At 41.0% G+C, this 19393-nt stretch overlaps 1 protein-coding gene across 3 annotated transcripts; it reads left to right on the top strand.

The window, feature by feature from the left end:
* The first annotated feature begins 307 nt into the window (after window positions 1-307).
* Window positions 308-19131, top strand: LOC117763331 (FYVE, RhoGEF and PH domain-containing protein 6-like). 3 transcript variants are annotated; one of them, XM_034588358.1, is made up of 22 exons: window positions 308-501; window positions 1850-3135; window positions 3166-3869; window positions 6327-6477; window positions 6685-6746; window positions 7673-7703; window positions 10199-10350; window positions 11141-11297; window positions 11421-11508; window positions 12332-12382; window positions 12482-12540; window positions 12951-13022; window positions 13800-13868; window positions 14468-14551; window positions 14634-14713; window positions 14835-14937; window positions 15075-15221; window positions 15928-16033; window positions 16146-16240; window positions 16547-16675; window positions 17654-17793; window positions 18369-19131. In XM_034588358.1, exons 1-22 carry the CDS (start codon window positions 492-494, stop codon window positions 18403-18405), a joined length of 3813 nt encoding a protein of 1270 aa, XP_034444249.1. In that variant the 5' UTR covers window positions 308-491; the 3' UTR covers window positions 18406-19131. The 3 variants fall into 3 exon arrangements, with proteins under 3 accessions (XP_034444249.1, XP_034444248.1, XP_034444247.1); XM_034588357.1 differs by having other exon boundaries at window positions 1850-3869; window positions 18369-18436; window positions 18493-19131; XM_034588356.1 differs by having other exon boundaries at window positions 1850-3869.
* Window positions 19132-19393: the final 262 nt, after the last annotated feature.

Raw genomic sequence — 19393 nt, 5'->3', positions numbered from 1 at the left:
ATGTATGTGCAAATAAATGTGTGTACCCCACTCAAGAAAGTTAATGATGAGCAGGTTTTAATTCAGATGTGGTGGACATGTTGATCTGATTGGGAGTATGTTGTAGTTTACACAATAATAACTTGAAATTCAAAAGTCTTGTGTTTTCTCTCACACGTGTTAGACTTATTTAAAATAACACATAACTTGTATTTATTATGTTTATATATAAAGGAGTTTTTAAATTATTATATCCGGCAGTCTGTGGCCGCTGAGGACCTCTAGTGGTGGTTTGGTGAAAGTACAAACTCCCTGGTTCATACCGCAGGCAGCCGGAGGTGCTGCAGGGACTCTGAACTGTTGGCAGCGGGACCACAAGTGCGGCTCTCGGACAAACTCGAAGAAACAATGTCGGTAACTTAGTTTGAGTCGTCGGTTCGCGATGTGACGACCAGAGAAGGTTCGATTCCTCTGTTCTGACAGAAGAAGAAAGCGAAGAGAGAGAAGCGAGGATGAACTCAGGTGAGTGAGAGAGAGAGACAACTGTTGTTCTTTGATTCGTGTGTGTGTCTGAACCAGGAAATTTTGAAAGCACTGCTTTAATAACCATTTGATTTATTTCTCAAACATAGAAACAATCAAATACAATAGATGTTTATATATTTATTTCTTATTTATACAAATAAACAATGCTACAGATATTTTATGTGGCTGAAGTTTATTGCGACTCCAGTCCCTGGTTAGACCTTTAAATTTAGACTGTGTGTGTGTGTGTTTTGTACAGGCAATGCTGCTTTTAAAAATGTATTATTATTTAGGGCATTTAACTTGTTTGTGCCAACAACCTGCAGATTAAATGACTTTAGAGCAGTCATTAACAAGATGGGGGAAGCAATTTATTAAATAGGATCCCAACTGAGTTGTAGTGAGGTAGAGGTCAACACCACAGCATCGTCAAACTTGTTTGTTTGTTTTTCCTACATAAATCATATTAATGGTGTCACTCTATGACCCCACCCCCCACACATACACACTCTCAGGGGAGACCACCCTCCACTTTGAGAACCACTGCTGAGTGTTTCTGTAAATTTGTGTTGTGTACTACTCCATAGTTTGCTGAGTAGGGAAATAAAAAACCATCAACATGCCTTCCCATCAGCATGTTACGGTTACAGTCTTCCACAGAAGATTTTGGGGCACTAGTTCAGACAGATGTACCAGTTTGCGTGACTGTTCCCCAGTCCCTGTGACCCCCTCACTCTTCATCTCCCATCTGCTGCTCCTCCTCCTCTGCCATGTTGACACGGGCCATTAGCTGGATTACTGTGCTGCTGTGTGCAGTGGCAGACAAAAGCCATGTGATATTTGACCCCCCACCCCCCGGAGAGGTGCTGTAGTACTTTACAGTTTTACACTAAGCTGTCAGGATCAATGCTGCAGAGAAAATTTGACGAGTTAAGGAGTGAAGCCCCATTAGAGCAACATCTGTCAGATTGAAAATACATCTGACATGCCGTCTGGATTTTGAGAACATGATTCTTACATTGTGTCAGATTAGAGCCATGGTCATTTTCTGGGCGGCTTTTTGGGGCGGCTGTGGCAAGATGCTGAACCCTTGACGGCCCTTAATGGCTGAGCCAGCAGTGATAGGTGAAAGTGCTGCACATAGATGCACTGTATGAATGTGTGTGTGAATGGGTGAATGGGAAAACGGTGCTGTACAGCACTTTCAGTGGTCATCAAGACTAGAAAAGCTGCCAAATAAATACAGACCAGTTACAATTTTCAACAATATTTTAGATTTAGCTTGACTGTGGTGCTGCTAAACTCAAAATCTCAAGTGTGTGTATGTTTTTTTTCTTCTCCTCAGGCATGCACAAACCACCTCTGGCCCCGAAACCAAAGCTGGTGCAGGCCCAGAGGCCGGGGGTCTCTCCCTCCACCACCAGAAGAGCCGGCCTTTCTCTCCCGTCTCCCGGCATGCCAAGGAGGGTCAAACCGGTACTGGCCCCCAAGCCCTGCCTCTCCAAACTCACATCCGCCACCGTGGGAACGAAACCCATCGCTTCGAAGAGCCTGCACCAAACATCTGTAACAGAAAACCCTTGCGCCGTTGGTCTGGTGAACTCTCAGAATGGAATACAGCAAGAGAACAAAAAGCCAGATTGGGATTATATTATTCCTATTTGCTTGTGTAGCCAGGAAAACTGCCAATGCGTCAGGAGCACAGCGGCAAGCAGAGACAAAACGGAGAAAGAGTTGCAGAAGGGTAAAAGTGAAGAAAAACGAAAGATTCCCCAAACATCCAGAGGTGTGGTGGAAAGTGGTGAGAGAATTGACGCTAGTAAGAGCCACGTGATGAGTGATAAACCACCACAGTCTGCTTCTACCAATACCCACCTCACTCACCATAAACCTCTACAAGAGAGGCTCAATTTGGACAAAAATCCTCACACAGACATTACCTCCAGTCCTGTGGTGAACGTTAGGCCCTCTCTTCCTCACAGTACACGCAGCGATGAGTCAAATGGTAACGTAACACCTCAGGGTCCACCGGGGCGTGGGCCGAAGGAAGATGCTCTTGGCTCAGGGCAATTATCTTGCGTGACCCAACCCAAACCAGTCCCAGTGCCACGGAAACCCAGGGCAGCTGTTCTGGCTGCTCAGGAAAAGGTGGAGGAGCAGAGGGAAGAGACTATGAGCATGCAGGAAGGGAGGGAGATGAACGTCAGAGAGGTGAAGGTGTCATCGGAAGGGAAGGACAGCGCACCCCTGTCTGTCAGTGTACCTGTTAGTGAAAACAAGCAGCCGATTGTTCTGACTGTGAGAAAGGTCAGTGCTCCGCCCGCCCCTCCACCCAAGAAAAAGCCTTTTCTGTCTGCACCTGAGAGCGTGCCACCTGAGATGCTGCCAAAGGATGTGGACGAGGAGGACCTGGGCTGGGACAGCAGCGTTTATGAGATGGAGGTGTCGGTTGACATGGAGAACGAAGAGGTGGACAAGGAGATGGAAGGAAAGGAAGATCAGGAGAGAGTCTTCACGCATTGTCCAACTTCTAGCTTTTTGCTCAATCAGCCGGATATCAGCCAGCCTCCTCCCGTCACCGTGGCAGCCCAGAATGTTGCGCATAGAGCGCTTCCGAAGAAGCCGCAGAGACACAGCAGCCACAAGACGTTGATCCAGAGGAAGGAATCCTCTGAGGAGAAAGAAAGTGGGAAATTAGGAGATAATGAGAAAAGGCAGGAGGTGCTTCCCCGACAAGATTGTGTTTTGAGGGAGAGAGCGATGAGGGAGCTGCCTCTGCCCCCAGATGAGAAAGCAAGAAGAAGCCTCCTACCACCTGGAATCATGAAGCCCCCACGGTCCAGCCTGGGCAAACAGAGAGCCAAGTCGTTCTCCGGTGCCGACCTTGTTTGCTCCGACACACCGAGGAAGAACTCCTTCCGGAAACTGCTGGACTTGAAGCTTTCGGTGAAGATGCTGCCTAAGCGGAAAGCGAGAGGAGGCCAGAGCCTGGACTGCACTGCCAACGACAATGAGCAAAGTGTTGATAATCACCAAGATGCATGTCAGAACCTCTCAGAGCATCTAAGATTGGAACGTAAATCATCCTGTCCTCTGATCGGAGTGGAGCAAAGCGTGGATGGAGATGACGTCCCCCCTGGGATGGATCACTATGAGAACATCCGTCACTATGAGGAGATCCCAGACTACGAGAACGTCTACGTGGGGAAGGCAGGGTCGTCTCCTGGGGCCTCCTTCTCGCAGCCTCCGGCCTGGCAAGGCGACATGTACAATGATGAAGGGATTTATGAGGAGCAGGAGCCGTATATGACCTTTGAGAAAAACACTGGAAACCAACAGTGTCACACACCGACAGACTATGAAAGGTAGATTGTGTTGGCTTTAATTTCTGTCTCTATATAACCTCACATATGAATTTCCTTTGAGGGAATAGAGGTGGCTGCTCTTGTTTTCTGAGTCCTGAGGCTTCTCGAAGCGGCAGCACTTATGTGTAAACGATTTCATGACAGAGTGTGACTGTGGATCATTTGTAAAAAAGGAAACACAGGTCACACTTTTAAGCAGGTCAGCTGAGTCGCACTATAATGCCAGGTATGAACAGGGCCATTGTCTTTTTTTTTTTGTTGTTACAGATTCCTGTCTGGGGAGTTTGACAAGTACGGCGGAGAGTTGCTTACAAAGCCTCTCAGGTGTTTGTGGGTTGGCCTAAGAATTCAGATGGCTCATCTAAACAATGCTTCTTTAAATATACACTTCATGCAACAGGTTGTGATCGAATGCAACACTGGAGAACCTTTGGTCTTAAAGTGCACGACAGCTCTGCAGCTTTTTAGTCTGAGGCTGAGAAGACACTTAAACTAAAAGTGTTTCAGTATTTAAAGGGTTATCATCCGTTTCCACTCAAGGTGTTAAGATGTAGGTGATTATTTTGGTGTCACTCAAACACAATGGAGGAGAAAGATTTTTATCTGTGAGCTCAAAACATTATTGTTAAAAAGCGGAAACCAGGTTTCTGTGACTCTGCGCAATCACAATCACAATCTAGTTTTGATGATGATGTTTACACAAGTTGCTCCATTCATTTTCTGATTTACATGTTACAGAGAATAGTCTGATTATGACATTAGTTAGTAACTGCTACACATGCCAATGTCAAAAGGCTGCAAAAACTCCAATAGGATGTTACAATGTGAATAAGTAAGTAAGTAAATAAATGTTATTTATAAAGCACCTTTTAGAACCAAAGTTACAGATTGCTGTACAAAACAAACATTAAGATAAAAACAGGAAATAACTGAGTAAAGCACAAACAACAGAAGAATAAAATCTACACAGAGGACAAGCAAAAACAATGGAACCATAAGGACTAGACCAAGTTAAAATATTTATGCAATAGCTGAGTTTTTAACAACCTCTTAAAACTGATGACGCCTCTGCATTTTTTATAACTCAGGGAAGACGGTTCCAGAGGGTGGGAGCCATGACAGGAAATGTGAGGTCACCATTAGGTTTTAATCTGGATGCCTTAATTATTTTTTATTCCAAGTATGACCTTATTCTGGTTCGAGTAATCAGACAATGCTGTTTACATGACTGTGTCTTATTCGGACTTTAACTTAATCAGGTTAAAATCTGAACATTACTGTCCACGTTTCTGGAACAAGAAACTGGTTCTAAATTATCCTAAATGCTCAGATCATGCAATCATAAAAAATCAAATATTCGGATGCAGTTGCTGGTGGGAAGAATTTTTTGGTGAACTGACCCTTAAAATATGTATCTACAGCAGCTAGTTTGAGGATTAAATAGCTCAGTTAAACTTTTATTAAATTTATATTCCTTGGGAGGGATGTTTGTAATGTTCCTCATCTTGTAAAGAATGTATGTTATGTTATGAATGACCGGTGAGCAGAAGTCAGTGGGGAAAATAGGATTACAGTTTGTGTAACTGTGCACTCTGCCTCCTGTGGCTTAGCGTGTCGCCCGCTTTAGTTCCACAATCACATGTCGAAAACACGTTGAGCAGCTCACAAACACAGACCAGTTACATTTAAATGCAACAGCTAATGTAGACACCTTATCATAAGAAAGACCCGCTGACAGGCTTACTGGCTTTGCTGTTTTTTTTTTAGGTCTTTTTCATTTTCTGCAGTTCAGTGCAGGGAGGTGCTGTTGTTTTACACGTGGTTCTCCCTCAGGGGATTCTGGTATTTCAGATATGAGGTTTGTCTTTGGTGCAGTTTCCTCCTCGCTCTTCACATCATCATTTTTCCGCTGCAAGGTTAAACGAACCGTGTGTATGACGACTGTGACTAGTGGTTAGTGTCTGGTTTGGACTTTGCTTCAGGTGGACTTGGCAGTGTTTTTGCTCTGTGTGTGGAGGCATGCAGCCGGACCAGGCCTTGTGTCATGTGACAGTGTTGATGATAATCATTGAATGTTTTTTCCGGCTGCATCATGCTGCCTTTCCTGTGTGCTTTTATTTTTATAATTCCCTCTTGATCAGAGCAGGAAATGTTTGAATACTGCTGTTCTGACAAAAATGCATGCTCCCACAGATGACATGTGCTGACCTAGGTGCTTTTTATTTGGGCCTCATCTCTTTCGCCCACTTCTTTCAACAACAACATCCTTTCTTGTGGCCTTGTTTTATATTCTAATCATGTGCCATTAGAATGACTAAGGTTTGTGTCACGTTGGGCTGCATTCAGTGTTTTTGATAAAAGCCTGCAGCTGCTAGCGTGTATCCACAACACCTGCACAGTTCATGCTTTGGCATCTGTCTCTTTTTCTTCTTTCAAACATTGTGCCCCTTTTAACAGAAGCTCTGCCAGTGAGGAGGTGGAACCCCTGGGCGACGGCCCGTCCGATGATGATTATATGGTAAACACCTTGTCGTCAGATGAGGAGGATGAGAACGACAGCAGCTCCATCTCAAGTAAAGGAGACGCTGAGCAGTCAGAGGAGAGTGCGGTGAGGAGATGCTGTTCATGATTTATGACTTGTCTCACAGGTCTGTTAAATTGCATTGTGTTTTACTGACAGGTGTTTTCTATTATTTTGTCCACCCACTGCCCATTTAAATGGCTGCAGACTTATTCAGGATGCACATATCTGTTGTAAGTAGTTATTTTCTAATGAATCACAATTAATATCTGTTTTTGCTTTTTTGAGACGCAGAGTGGACAGAAGAAGAGCAAGATTCACCACATCGCTACTGAAATCATGAGCTCTGAGAGTGTGTAAGAGTCTTCATTTTTTTCTTAAAGCTTAAGGTCACTTAAATTTTCCTCTCTTACTACAATGCAGCCATGCATTTTGGTTTTATTTGCCCAGGTTTTGAAATATCTGTCTCTGAGATTTGTGCCTTCACCCCCATTTAAAGTGAAAAGACACCTCAAATATACTGATAATTTGGCATTTAACTAGAATGGCTCTCAGTAGAGTGCATACCTGTGCCAAGGCCCAACAGTTCCCTTTGGAAACCACATTTAAATTCAACAGATTCAGGTTTTTATTTGGATCTGCACCAAATTGCAAAATGACACTGAAGAACTGAAAAGAGGTTTATTTATATGCAAGGTCACACACTCAGGCAGAAAAGGGTCCTGCCATGTTTTGTGCTCGAGAATCAGGTCACATGGACCCTTTTTAAACCAGAATGTCACTCAGTAGAGCACATGGCCCTGCCACGGCCAAATAGTCCCCTTATGAAACCACATGTCAATTCATCCAGACTTTTATTTGTATTTAGCACCTATATTGCAAACACTCATAAATATCAGTCCCCTAAACATCAGTCACATGATTGTTTATATCAAGATCCATGAATTATTCAAGTTATAATATTATAATAATCCAAAAATGTCATTAACAGTTTAAGACGATTTTTCTTTTATGAAATTAAAACTCACAGGAAGGTCTTTACATTATGTGACATACATTTAAAAAAATATTAAGCTGCAAGCTCCGAATTGAATTTCATTCAACTACATTGTATTGGGTGGAGACAGAAATCTGAAAACATTGGCAAATAAAACTACAATTGTCAGTATGACTATACAAAAGAGGTAATTGAGAAAATATTTTGTTCTTTGTACTAACCCTCTTTATTGCTCTACTTATCCATCATAACTAATTAATCTTTTCCCATTTGTTGTTGTTCTAGGTTTGTCGATGTCCTGAAGCTTCTTCATGTCGTAAGAACTCTCCCCACACACATCACCCCTCACATGAAAACATGGCCCCATGTTTGATGTGATCAGAGCAGATAGGCTGGTGTTTTTCTGTATATATTGTACTTAGTGCTTGTCTACTGAGAGAGCCCACATTCTCCATATGTGTTTGATTTGCAAACCACTGGGTCACACCCCATGCAGCAGAAAAGAGACCCAACTCCCCTCAGTCTCATCCCCACAGATCACATTCCTCATGGTTTTCCCCTGAATTTCAGCAGTAGCGTGATCTCACGGTAACATTACACTCATCTGGACTTAAAGAGTTGCATCATCTCCTTGTGGTTTATGGGGACATTTGATATTTAGTGGCTCAAAGGCACAAACATGATATGATGATGTGGTTTCTTTGCTAACTTCCCTCAAAATGTTCGGGAAACATGATCAAATATAATATGGAGTAACTAGTACAACAGTAAGTAGTATTAGTTTCTGCTGACAGACCAGTATTAGTCTTATTCTCTCTCAGTGAGTATGTAAACTTGATGGCTCTTTCAGACAATTACAAAACAAAAGCTAAAGCAGTGTATAAAATTGGGACTTAAAGCAACACTATGCAAAAAATGTACGTTAAAATGGCAGCTTCAGAATTAGTTTGATGGTTCACTGACTTGGAATAAGGAAAGTGGTGCTGCAATATTCAGCATTCAACTTTAATACATCGATAATTCTAAAAACATTTTGTTTTATTTGTCACAGCGGCTGCTCCTCTGGTTCAGGAAGCCGGGGATCATGGGTAATATTCAGCGGGACTACACAGTCAGAGCTCCACTTTACAGATAAATTGGCAACATTAAAAAACACATAATCGCTCGGACACGGAGCACAACAGAATTAACTACAACATGTGGCTGAAGAGGGCGCTGTTACATAGTCACATAGTGTTGCTTTAATAAGTAGTTTAACACAATTCCCAACATGTCCACAGTGGTGGGTCATTTGGCGCTTTGAGCTAAATGTTAACATCACACATGCTAACATGCTCATGATAACTATGCTAACTGGGCTACGGTAGACAGGCATAATGACCATGTTTAGGTTTTTGTGCTAGCTTGTGCAAATAAGAAATACCGTAAAGACAACATAGGCTCCAGCTGCGGCTTAAAGGGTTTACATTAGGTTTAAGTAAATGTGCGGCCATTTTATAGAGATATGAACATTTTGTCCTGATGATGGCACCTGATACCAAAGTTATAATAGTTCATCCTGTGGAGAACAAGAATGTACTGAATGTATTATATTTCACAGCAATTATCCATCTCGTGGTTGGCAAGACATTTCAATCAAAACCACAAAATACCAACATCATGAATATTAAACAAAGGCAACAAAGAACAGTTGTATTATGTAAGCATCAACAGGGCTGTGATCACACATATCTTACACACAGACAACTGATGAATACCGCTAACAGTCATTTAACTCATGTATCTGTGTTTGCGATGGTGCTTTAACTCAAAGTTAAAGGCTCACATTTGATAAGATGAACCGTCATATGAGCAGATGTTTGAAGAGACGACGGCCGTGATAAAAGAAACGTAGTGGGGCTGAGTCACAGGCGATGGTCAGACAGGAAGTTATTGAGTCTCTGTGGACCAAAGGTGAATGGCGCCGGTAATGAGGATCAGTCACAGCAAGAATGTGGAGGAGACTTAGTCTTTGTTCATTCATGGTAACCAGGCAGCCAGCGTTCCACAAACTGATGGCCATGTTAGTGCTATGCTCTTTGTACGGATGCGTATTGTCTCTAAAATGCTAAACAATAGAAAAAGAGTTACAGCTGTGACTTGTAGCTCTATAAAAATGTGAAGTTAGTCTTACAAATCAGCTTAAGTCAATAAGTGACAGTGGCCACTTCACTGTGGGCAGTAACAAAACATAACTCACAAATATTCAACAACTCCTTCTCTCATGAATCATCCATGTTTTTTGACTAATATCCACATGATCCACCTCCGTCACTGTCAGCTGTTGTAGAAGGAAGAGATCACAAATGTTAACCACAGGAGCTCTCTGCTGGGTGCCCAGTCTGTAAGCACTTTTATTTGCCATGTGTCCACATAAACCACCAAAAATCCTCCACATCATCAGAAAAAGGAGCAGAAACGGTGCCCTCAGGCTCCTCTGTGCTCTCTCTTTAGTCCTGATTCACTAGAAACTGAAAATGTGAAGATAATCAGTATTTATTTTTCTTGAACTTTTCTGCTTTATGTTCCTGGACTTTATCTAATAAGATTTGGTTTTGGACTTTGTAGAGAAGACAACTTTTAAATCAGTGTTACTTAGTCTATTTCTTAGACTGCGGTACATTTTCAAGAAAATATAAAGAAGAAGTTCAACAAGAAACAACTTAAGAAAATTGTGCATTTTCTGAATTTCCCCACTGTGCCTTTTAGTTGACTTCCTGTATTTGTCCCTTCTGACACTTTTTTTCTTTTCTGCCTCTCTTACATAAATAGGACTTCCGAGATGTGGTGTCCAAATCATCTCGTCAGAATGGGAAGCCCGTGATTGAGGAGCGACTTCTCAACCAGATCCTGTATTACCTCCCACAACTCTACGAACTCAACCAAGACCTGCTGAGAGAGCTGAAGCAGAGATTGGCCAAATGGTACAGTAACAGAATCACAAAAAAAAGATACTGTTACACCATATGGCCAAAAATATGTGAACAGCTCTGTCGCCATACATTTGTTATGTTTCAAGATTTGTCACATCCGTCCATCTATTTGTTTTTTATACCACTAATCCTGCAAGGGTTGCACGGGGGCTATAGACAATCCCAGCTGGCATTGTGTGTGAGGCGGGGTACACCCTGGACAGGTCGCCAGTGTACCGCAGGGCCGACATGAGCCGTTTTCAGACATGAACCACGCAGACTGGAAGAGAACATGCAAACCCCACACAGAAAGACCCCATAGCATTTAAAGAACATTCAAAAACTCGCTAATTGACTTCATGAGGAGTGTGTGGATGTGATTTAATTAGCCTTGATTGACAGTGAACAAACAACATACCAACTGTGTCATCAGGCTCTAATGATATGCTGCCATTACTTTAATTACCACTTTCAAACTTGAAAACAGCATTCGTGTCATCTTGCAAATCAAAGTTACGACTGGGAAAGTCAGTTTTTTCTGAAAACTCTGACGTAACATCTGACTTAGCCCTTACAAATATGGAGGTGCCTTTAAACAAAACGATATGGATGCTTCTCATCAGCCAAAGAGCGTTGTTTGGTGTAATTAAACACACATTCAACTCTCACACAAGCATCTCTTTAATCAGGCAATAGTCTTGAGCTGTCAAATAATACATCGTTTTCTTTGGAATTGTTACACATGCATACAGAGGTGTCACATGGGTCTGGTTAATCTCACGCCATTTCATTCTGTGCACAGGGATGAGAGTGCACAGCTAGCGGATATTTTCCTGAAGAAAGGGCCCTATCTGAAGATGTACTCCACTTACATCCGCGAGTTTGACAAGAATGTGGCTTTGCTGGAAGAGCATACCAAGAGGAACCCAGCATTTGGAGCTGTAGTACGGGAGTTTGAGGTAACGAGGCCTGTTAGACCTGTCTGGGGGAGGTGCGTGTTTTGGGTCGATATGACGTCATTGTTTCTGTATGTGTGTGTGTTGCTGAAAATGATTAATGAAGTGTGTCATTATCTGTACAAGGCCACTCCACGCTGTGCCGGCTTGGCCCTGAAGCATTACCTACTGAAGCCTATTCAGAGGATTCCTCAGTATCAGATGCTGCTCACAGGTAACGTCTTATGAAGTCAGGGGCGGTGCTAGGAAGTGTCCACATCATGGGCCATAGAGGGGCCACAATTTACACAGAGAGGCCAATTATATGTCCAACATCCCTGCACTATTTCTGGTTCAGTAAGGTGCACATTTAGGTCATTCCTTGTTTACTGTAGCTTTGATTCAAAGCCACACATCACTGAATATATAAAATTGTTCCTTGTTCAAGAACATTGTGTACTTCAAAAAAAAAGTTATACAAATTCTGAATGAACTTTTGTATTGTAAGTATTGTAACCTTATGAAAAAAGACTACTGACAGGACAGGGGCACTGCAGGGGCCAATCAGATTTCAGCTGGGGCCAGTGCACCCCTGCTCCTCCCCCTACATTCGCCCCTGAATGAAATGTCAGTTTCACAGCATTAAATGAATCTGTTAATTTCTTGACGCATCATTTTTAAGTCAAACTCAAACTTGATCTAAATCAAGATCATTCCTTAAAATTCTATTTCCTAAACAGGTACGACCAGCCTGTGAAGTCTTATTGTAGGCGTCATGCTGCCCCCTGGTGTACATAAAAACAAACACAGTGTACGGTTCTGTCTTGCGTCCTCTGTTGACATATAATAAGATTTTTGAAGTACGGTCCAAATCTTAGTGACATAACACAAGCTTTAACATGAGGGGGCTTAGAGTGTCATGAGTCTAATGCACCGGGGTCGATCGCTCGGTGCCAGAATGTGAAGAATGTAACTCACGTCACTCTTGTATAATTGCATTACATGATTTACTACACAACACTGAGCACTTCATGACACTGAGTCGAATTTCGTTTCAGATTATCTGAAGAACCTCTCTGAGAACTCGGGTGATTACAAGGACACACAAGGTAAATCAAACACCTTATTGCACATGTGCACTTTTCCCGTTATGACTTCAGTGGATTTGAGACTTTATCTGTCTTGTATGTGATTTCCTTTCTACTCAGCTGCCCTTGCTCTTGTGAAGGAGGTGGCCAATCATGCCAACGACATCATGAAACAAGGGGTGAGAGCTGATTCAAATATGAAAATCAACATGTTCTCTTAAAGTTGCAGTGTGTAGAATTTAGTGACATAAAGTGGTGAAGTGTCATGTTGCAGCTGCATCCCCCTCACCTACTCCTCCCTTTCCAAACATGAAAGAGAACCTGTGGTAATCTTGATGTAGTGTGGTAACCTTGGACTCCCCCTGATGTAAATATAAAGTATTTCAATATAAAGGGCCCATTCTAGGCTAAATAAAGCAACAATTTCTATAATTTAGATGAAACACACTAGTGAAAACATCACTAGGATTATTTTATATTCAATTTCTGTCAATAGATCCCTTTCACCTAAATCTTACACACTGGACCTTCAACATGATGAAATGCTCCATACATGTTTCTGATCGCTAATTTAAAAAAAAAATCTCAGGATAATTTCCAGAAGCTGATCCAGGTGCAGTGCAGTCTGAACGGCCATCATGAGATAGTCCAGCCTGGGCGGGTAAGACCTGATCGATGTCGCTTAATGAGTTATTATTGTGTGCTTATCATTTAAATATAAGCTATTAAAAAGTGCATCTAAAGCTGTTTTCAGAATTGAACTCTGGAAAATGTGCAGACAGTTGGGTCCAGACATTATCCAGACTTTCTTTGCCTGAGATTGTCCGGGTCAGACACGGTCACACAAACAGGAAAATGTTTTTAAACATTTTTTTTTAGGTTTTGTCTGTTGTGTGTTAGAAACTTCATCAACATGCCCACTCGCTCACAGTGAATTCTGCAGACTTTATCTTGGTGTATTCTACATTCACTGCAGTTTTTACCAGCGGGCTGGCAGGGAAAGGTGCATGTCTGAAAGCAATTTAAATTACATTTTGTTATTTTTATTTTTTTTCTGATCAAACAATACTAATAAAGTCTAATTTAAGGTCTGTTGTGGAGCTTTCAATTGTATCACACATATCTTCTTCAACAAATGCACATTGCTCTGTTGTCTTGGATTAGTAGATGTTTTAATTTCCATTTTTCTGACACTTGAAGAAGTTATTGTCCATGTTGAATTATTAGTTTATAATAGTTATTGTAATAAATTCAGAGTTCACTCTTGACCTTGTAAATAACAGCAGACATCAACCAAATGCTTTATTGCCTTTAGGACTTACAAAATATTTTACTTTAAGAATGAAATTTAAACAGAAACAGAAAAATATCTAATATATATATGTCTTGTTTCATAAAACATGACTTGATTTGCTCTTCTGATATGTTTGTGTTGTAGATCTTCCTGAAGGAGGGCGTCCTGATGAAACTGGCCAGGAAGGTCATGCAGCCCAGAAAGTTCTTCCTGGTACAGTTCACATCTGTCTCTTACTTCTCTTTGCTTCACGCTTTCAGAACATGATCATGGCAACACTGTAATGAATGTGTCGTCGGCCCAGTCCACACTCTCCCATCTTCCCTTTCTTTGCAAATTCTTCTGCAAAGAATCATTATGATCAGATGTCCAAGAGATACTCATTCTAAAAACATTTTTAGTTAAGCACTCCTTTTCAAGCAGTTATTTAGTTCATTCATCCATGTCTCGCAATGTTTTTTATGCTGCTGTAAAAATCGTAAGAAAATGATAGATCAGAGGTTCTTGACTGTCTTGGGGTCAAATCTATACTATATACAGTGGGCGATTTGTTGGGGGTGAGGGGGGCCATCCACTCCAAACCAAAGTGACCCAAATTCATTCCCCTTGATAACCTGCCAATTCTGCCATCCCTTCTCAGGGTCTGACCACCCGTCTGGTAAAATGTAACAAATTACCTATCCACATTATATGTACTGTAGAACAGTTTATTTCTTCCCTAGCACAGAGCCTAACCCCTGGTTATGTCAACCAAACCAAAACTTTGGAACTGTCTTATCATAATCTTTTCTCATATGTGATTTCTCCTTTAGTTTAACGACATGTTGCTGTACACCACCCCTGTTCAGTCGGGTCAGTACAAGCTGAACAACCTTCTGTGTCTGGCTGGGATGAGGGTGAGAACTCTTGTCATATCAGTATTATCACAAGATACAGGATATATACTGCCACCGCTGCTCACAGTGAAACCCCTTACAGGTTAGCAAACCAAGCCAGGAGGCCTATCAGAACGAGCTGAACATTGAGAGTGTGGAGCGCTCCTTCATTCTGTCTGCAAGGTAATGATCCGAATCAAGAGATACTGTGTCTTCCAATAGTGCATGTGTTTCTCATTGCTGAGCATAGGTGTGTTGATGCTGTGCAGGGTGTGCAGTAATTCTTTGTTTTCTCTTCCTGTAGTTCAGCCAGAGAGAGAGACGAATGGCTCGGGGCCATTTCCACAGCGATCTGTGACTACACCAGAAAGAAAATCAGTTTTATAACTGGCAAACCTCTAGAGGAGGTAAGACAACCACAGAAAATACACCCTATATGTTTCCTGTAAACATACACTGTAGATTAATGATAAGGTGATAAAATCCAAAAACGTGGTGTATATGAGCAGTAAGTGAGTATGTTGTTTCTTTTACCTATTCACAGGTAGAACTGACGGACGGTGGTGATGGTGCTCCTTTGGGATCCAAAGCCCCGATATGGATCCCTGACCCACGGACCACCATGTGTATGATCTGCACCTGTGAGTTCTCCCTGACATGGCGGAGACACCACTGCCGAGCATGTGGAAAGGTGAGTTGACAAAAAGTTGCCTGTAAATCTGACGAAATAACACTGGACATCTTGTTTGTTTCAAACTAAACTAAACCTGGAAATCTCACAGTGGGACTCCACAGGTCTCGATCACGCATACGCAAATGTTTCAGTGGCGAACCTTCACCACCCGTTCACCATCCAATCTGTGCGAGTGAGGATGAATAAAACATTCGCCTCCTGTGGCGAGGCAAATTGTGCAAATTTCTCAAAATGTTAATTATTACCTCCACCAAAGAGGTTATGTATTCACCCCTTTCAGTTTGTTTGTTTGTTTGTTTGTTTGTTTATTTGTTTGTTTGTTTCTTAGTTAGCAAGATTACACACAAATTATAGGACAGATTAGCATGAAACTAGGTGAAAGGATGTGGAATGGGTGAGGGAGGAAGTGATTTAATTTTGGTGTGGATCCCGAGCAGGGGACGGATCCAGGAATCTTTCTTTAATATTGTAAAATAGGGCATTTTTTGATTTCTCAGAGAACAATTCATGATGAAAATAATCAGACATGTTTAGGAGACTGATATTTATGAGTATGTGCGAGTTGGTGCAGATCCAAATAATAACATGGATCTAGTGACTTCAAATGTAGTTTCATAAGGGAATCGTTGATCACAAAACCCACTTTCATTGCTGTTGTAAAACAAGAGAAAAGTTTGTATGTTATACTTTATCATCCAATCAGGTGGTGTGCCAGTCCTGTTCCTCCAACAAACACTGCCTTGAATACCTAAAGAACCAGTTAGCACGGGTGTGTGACCAGTGCTTCATTGTTTTTCAGCAGCAGAAAAGTAAGAGGAGCTGTTTTCAAGCTTTATTCACAATGACACTGTCATCCATATGTTTTCATGTTGTCTCAGGCTGAAACTTCACTGTGAATGTGTTTTATTGTCTGCTCATCAGGTGAAGGCTCCATTTCAGCAGCTTTGTCCCCTGGAGGCAGAAACACCTTTGCTTTTTCCAGAAAGCAGAAGAAGAAACCGGCTGCACTCAAAGAGGTGGCTGACATAGTTGTATACAAATGACCTGCAGTCTCATCTGATGGATCTTTATGCCTCAGTGCTGGTGACAACTAGTGGCTGAAGGAATAATGTTTTTGAGTTGTCCGTCTGTCTGTCCCATTCTTTTGAACGCAAAAAGAATGGGGACGCTTGAGAGAAATTTGGCACAAATGTTCACTTACACTCACAGATATGATTCGATTTCAGTGGTCAAAGGTCACGTTGAAATCATGAGTCTGGAAAAAGAAATGTTTGTTGACTTAAACTACATTGGGTGGTAATTCTAGTTTCTTCTTGTTTCAGGTGTCAGCAAACACAGACAACTCCTCCATGAGTGGCTATCTCCAGAGGTCAAAGGGCAATAAGAAGCAGGGGAAGAGGCTGTGGTTTGTCATTAAAGACAAAGTCTTGTACACGTACGCTGCAAGTGAGGTAAAGTCTCCCACTCATCTCAGTGACAATCTGTAGCATGTTATAGTTGGACTAGTACAGTGGTCACCAACCCGTCGATTGCGATCAACTGGTCAATCTCGACAGTCTTCACTGTCGATCCCCGTAACGCTCTGGACTCACTGGCTGCGGTTGCTCCGCAGAACAGCTGTGTGTGGCGTCTGTCTGTTGTTCATATTGGCAGTGTGTCCACTCCTGGCATTGGAGCTGCTTGTTTATCTACTGCATTTCCTTGAATACACGTCAGATTATGTGCTAAACTAAATGTCAGGACTCTTAAGGTATGAAGACGTGCATCTTCCGGTCTGTCGATAACAATCAAAGCCCCTTTAAAACAAATGAATGGATTCAGAAAGTGAAAAGCTAGAGTGCTTTCACTTTGAAACGGGTTCGGGAAGTGTTGGAAATACATACATTTGTGACATAGACAGATAAACCTTGTGGTTCACAGCAGAATAAACATAGAAAATTATCTTTCACCTGAGTTTTAATGTTTATCGGTTGAATTTATGTCACAAACATAAATGGTTGCAATACTTGCTGTATGTGTTTCAGAAAAAATCTGAAATCTGAAAAATCTTAAAAATTAATTTTTAATTTTGAAATATTTGCAGGAGCGGAAGATGCACGGCTTCATACTGTAAACTACTGTGCATTGAACACATGCTGTAAATATGAATAGATATTAATATGAATATTGTGCATTGAACAGATAAACTTGCATAACTGCCTTTCTTTGTGTATATTTATGCTCCTACATTGAGCCTTCAACAGAAATTGCAGGCATTATAAATATGACCCTCCTAAGTGGGATTTTTGGAAGATACTGTATAAGGGTGGTTGATCTCTGCCTATGTTTGGAATTACAAAGTGACCTTGGGCTTGAAAAGGTTGGTGACCACTGGACTAGGAGTTGATTTAATTTCCCTCTAACGTGTGTGTCATTGTGTCTTCATGCAGGATGTCGCAGCCTTAGAGAGTCAGCCCCTGTTAGGATTCATGCTGAAAGTAGATTCATCTCAGAAGTTACAGTTTAAGCTCTACCACAAAAACACGCTGCACCACATTTTTAAAGCTGATGACACACAAACAGCTCAAAGGTACAGTATCAAGAGAGATGCTACTAGATTGCACTACTCATATCTTTTCTACTTCATGCCTTTTGGCTGCGTACTGTGTTGTGTACCTACATGTCACTTGAGTACTTGAAATGTTGTGTAATTATAAGTGGTGCTACTTATATCTTGAGTGTGTTCTGTATGTGCTGAGTGTGTTACATTTATGTTGAGTGTGCTACTTGTATGTTGAGCGTGTTACTTGTATGTTGAGTGTGCTACTTGTATGTTGAGTGTGCTACTTGTATGTTGAGTTTGTTACTTGTATGTTGAGTGTGTTACTTGTATGTTGTGTGTTACTTGTATGTTGAGTGTTACTTGTATGTTATGTGTGTTACTTGTATGTTGAGTGTGTGTTACTTGTATGTTGAGTGTGTGTTACTTGCATGTTGAGCATGTTCCTTGTATGTTGAGTGTTTCTACGTCTGCTCATGTTTACACTGGGGATTAGAGAGAACTGTCATTTCAGTCCTGTCTATGTCCTGTACATATAGCAGAATTGACAATCAAGTTCACTTTGATAATTGTACAATAATTATATTTCTATTTTATTTTTATAGATGGATCGACTCATTCAAAGAAGCCACTGTACTTTAACACCTTCAGTTCATCAACAAACTTTTTACCTCAGTTCTACAAAAAGCTGCTGGAGGCACAATATTAGTTGCATTAAAATGAAGTAAACACATTATTTAAAAACTTTTTCAGTTAAGATTTACTATAGTTGCCATTTCCATTGTTTTTAGAGCACTCTTGTGGTGGTGAAATTTACGCACATACATTTTTTTATGTTATTGTAAATGTTTTCCACCAGATATTATTTTAGCTGTGTTTAAATGTTACATTTTGATTTAGTCACATTTTAATTTAATTGTCTAGTTGCCTGTTTGGATCTACATAGCACTGATTTGTCAGTTAAAGCCCATTGTCTGTAGATTTTTTATAAATAGTGTAAATTAATTTGTATCCACATTTGCCTATTAATAGTCAGAGATCAGAGGTCAAAACAAATCTTGCAAATGTTTTCTGCTATTAAGGGATAAGTACTTAATTTCACACTTATAAATGTAGATGTACAGCACTCAAGACACAACTCTTAATACTTGTATAAGAAAGTTTCATTTTCACAAGTCTCACTAGTTTATCTGGGAATAAATATTCACTGTTTGGACATTCATTAACTGTACTTTGACATAAATATACTGCAAAGTGTTCTGCACTAAAGTCACTTAAATGGTTGTACATAGATTATATCCCTGAACATTTATAATCTGTAAATATAGATAATTGTAAATGAAATGTTATTAAAGTTCCATGAATTTTGTTTTTACTGTGTTTTTGTTATTTTCAGTAGAACTAACAGAAACAATGCCTCCACATTAAAACAGCGGAAAAGTCGTGTTTTAAATTGTATTAGTACTTGTTTGGCTGTAGCCGAATTGCTTTTTGTTTTGATTATATTTTTACTTTACTAATGATGTACTGAAATACTTTGACGTTACAACCATGTCAGTGTGAACCCTTGTTACTGTTGCAGAAAGACGATAATTTTTTAAGTTTGTGGAGTCTTGAAAAGCAACTGAAG

This window comes from Hippoglossus hippoglossus, chromosome 6, assembly GCF_009819705.1.
Source record: "Hippoglossus hippoglossus isolate fHipHip1 chromosome 6, fHipHip1.pri, whole genome shotgun sequence".
Classification (NCBI taxonomy): Eukaryota; Metazoa; Chordata; class Actinopteri; order Pleuronectiformes; family Pleuronectidae; genus Hippoglossus; species Hippoglossus hippoglossus.
Note: the sequence above shows the minus strand (reverse complement) of the source record. Positions and strands in the feature narration are given on the sequence as shown.

What these genes read in the sequence shown, in the direction of transcription:
- LOC117763331 (XM_034588357.1), top strand. An exon ending in ACGACATCATGAAACAAGGG is followed by an intron (nt 12,541 to 12,950) that starts GTGAGAGCTGAT and finishes AAAAAATCTCAG; the next exon opens with GATAATTTCCAGAAGCTGAT. An exon ending in AACCGGCTGCACTCAAAGAG is followed by an intron (nt 16,241 to 16,546) that starts GTGGCTGACATA and finishes TTCTTGTTTCAG; the next exon opens with GTGTCAGCAAACACAGACAA.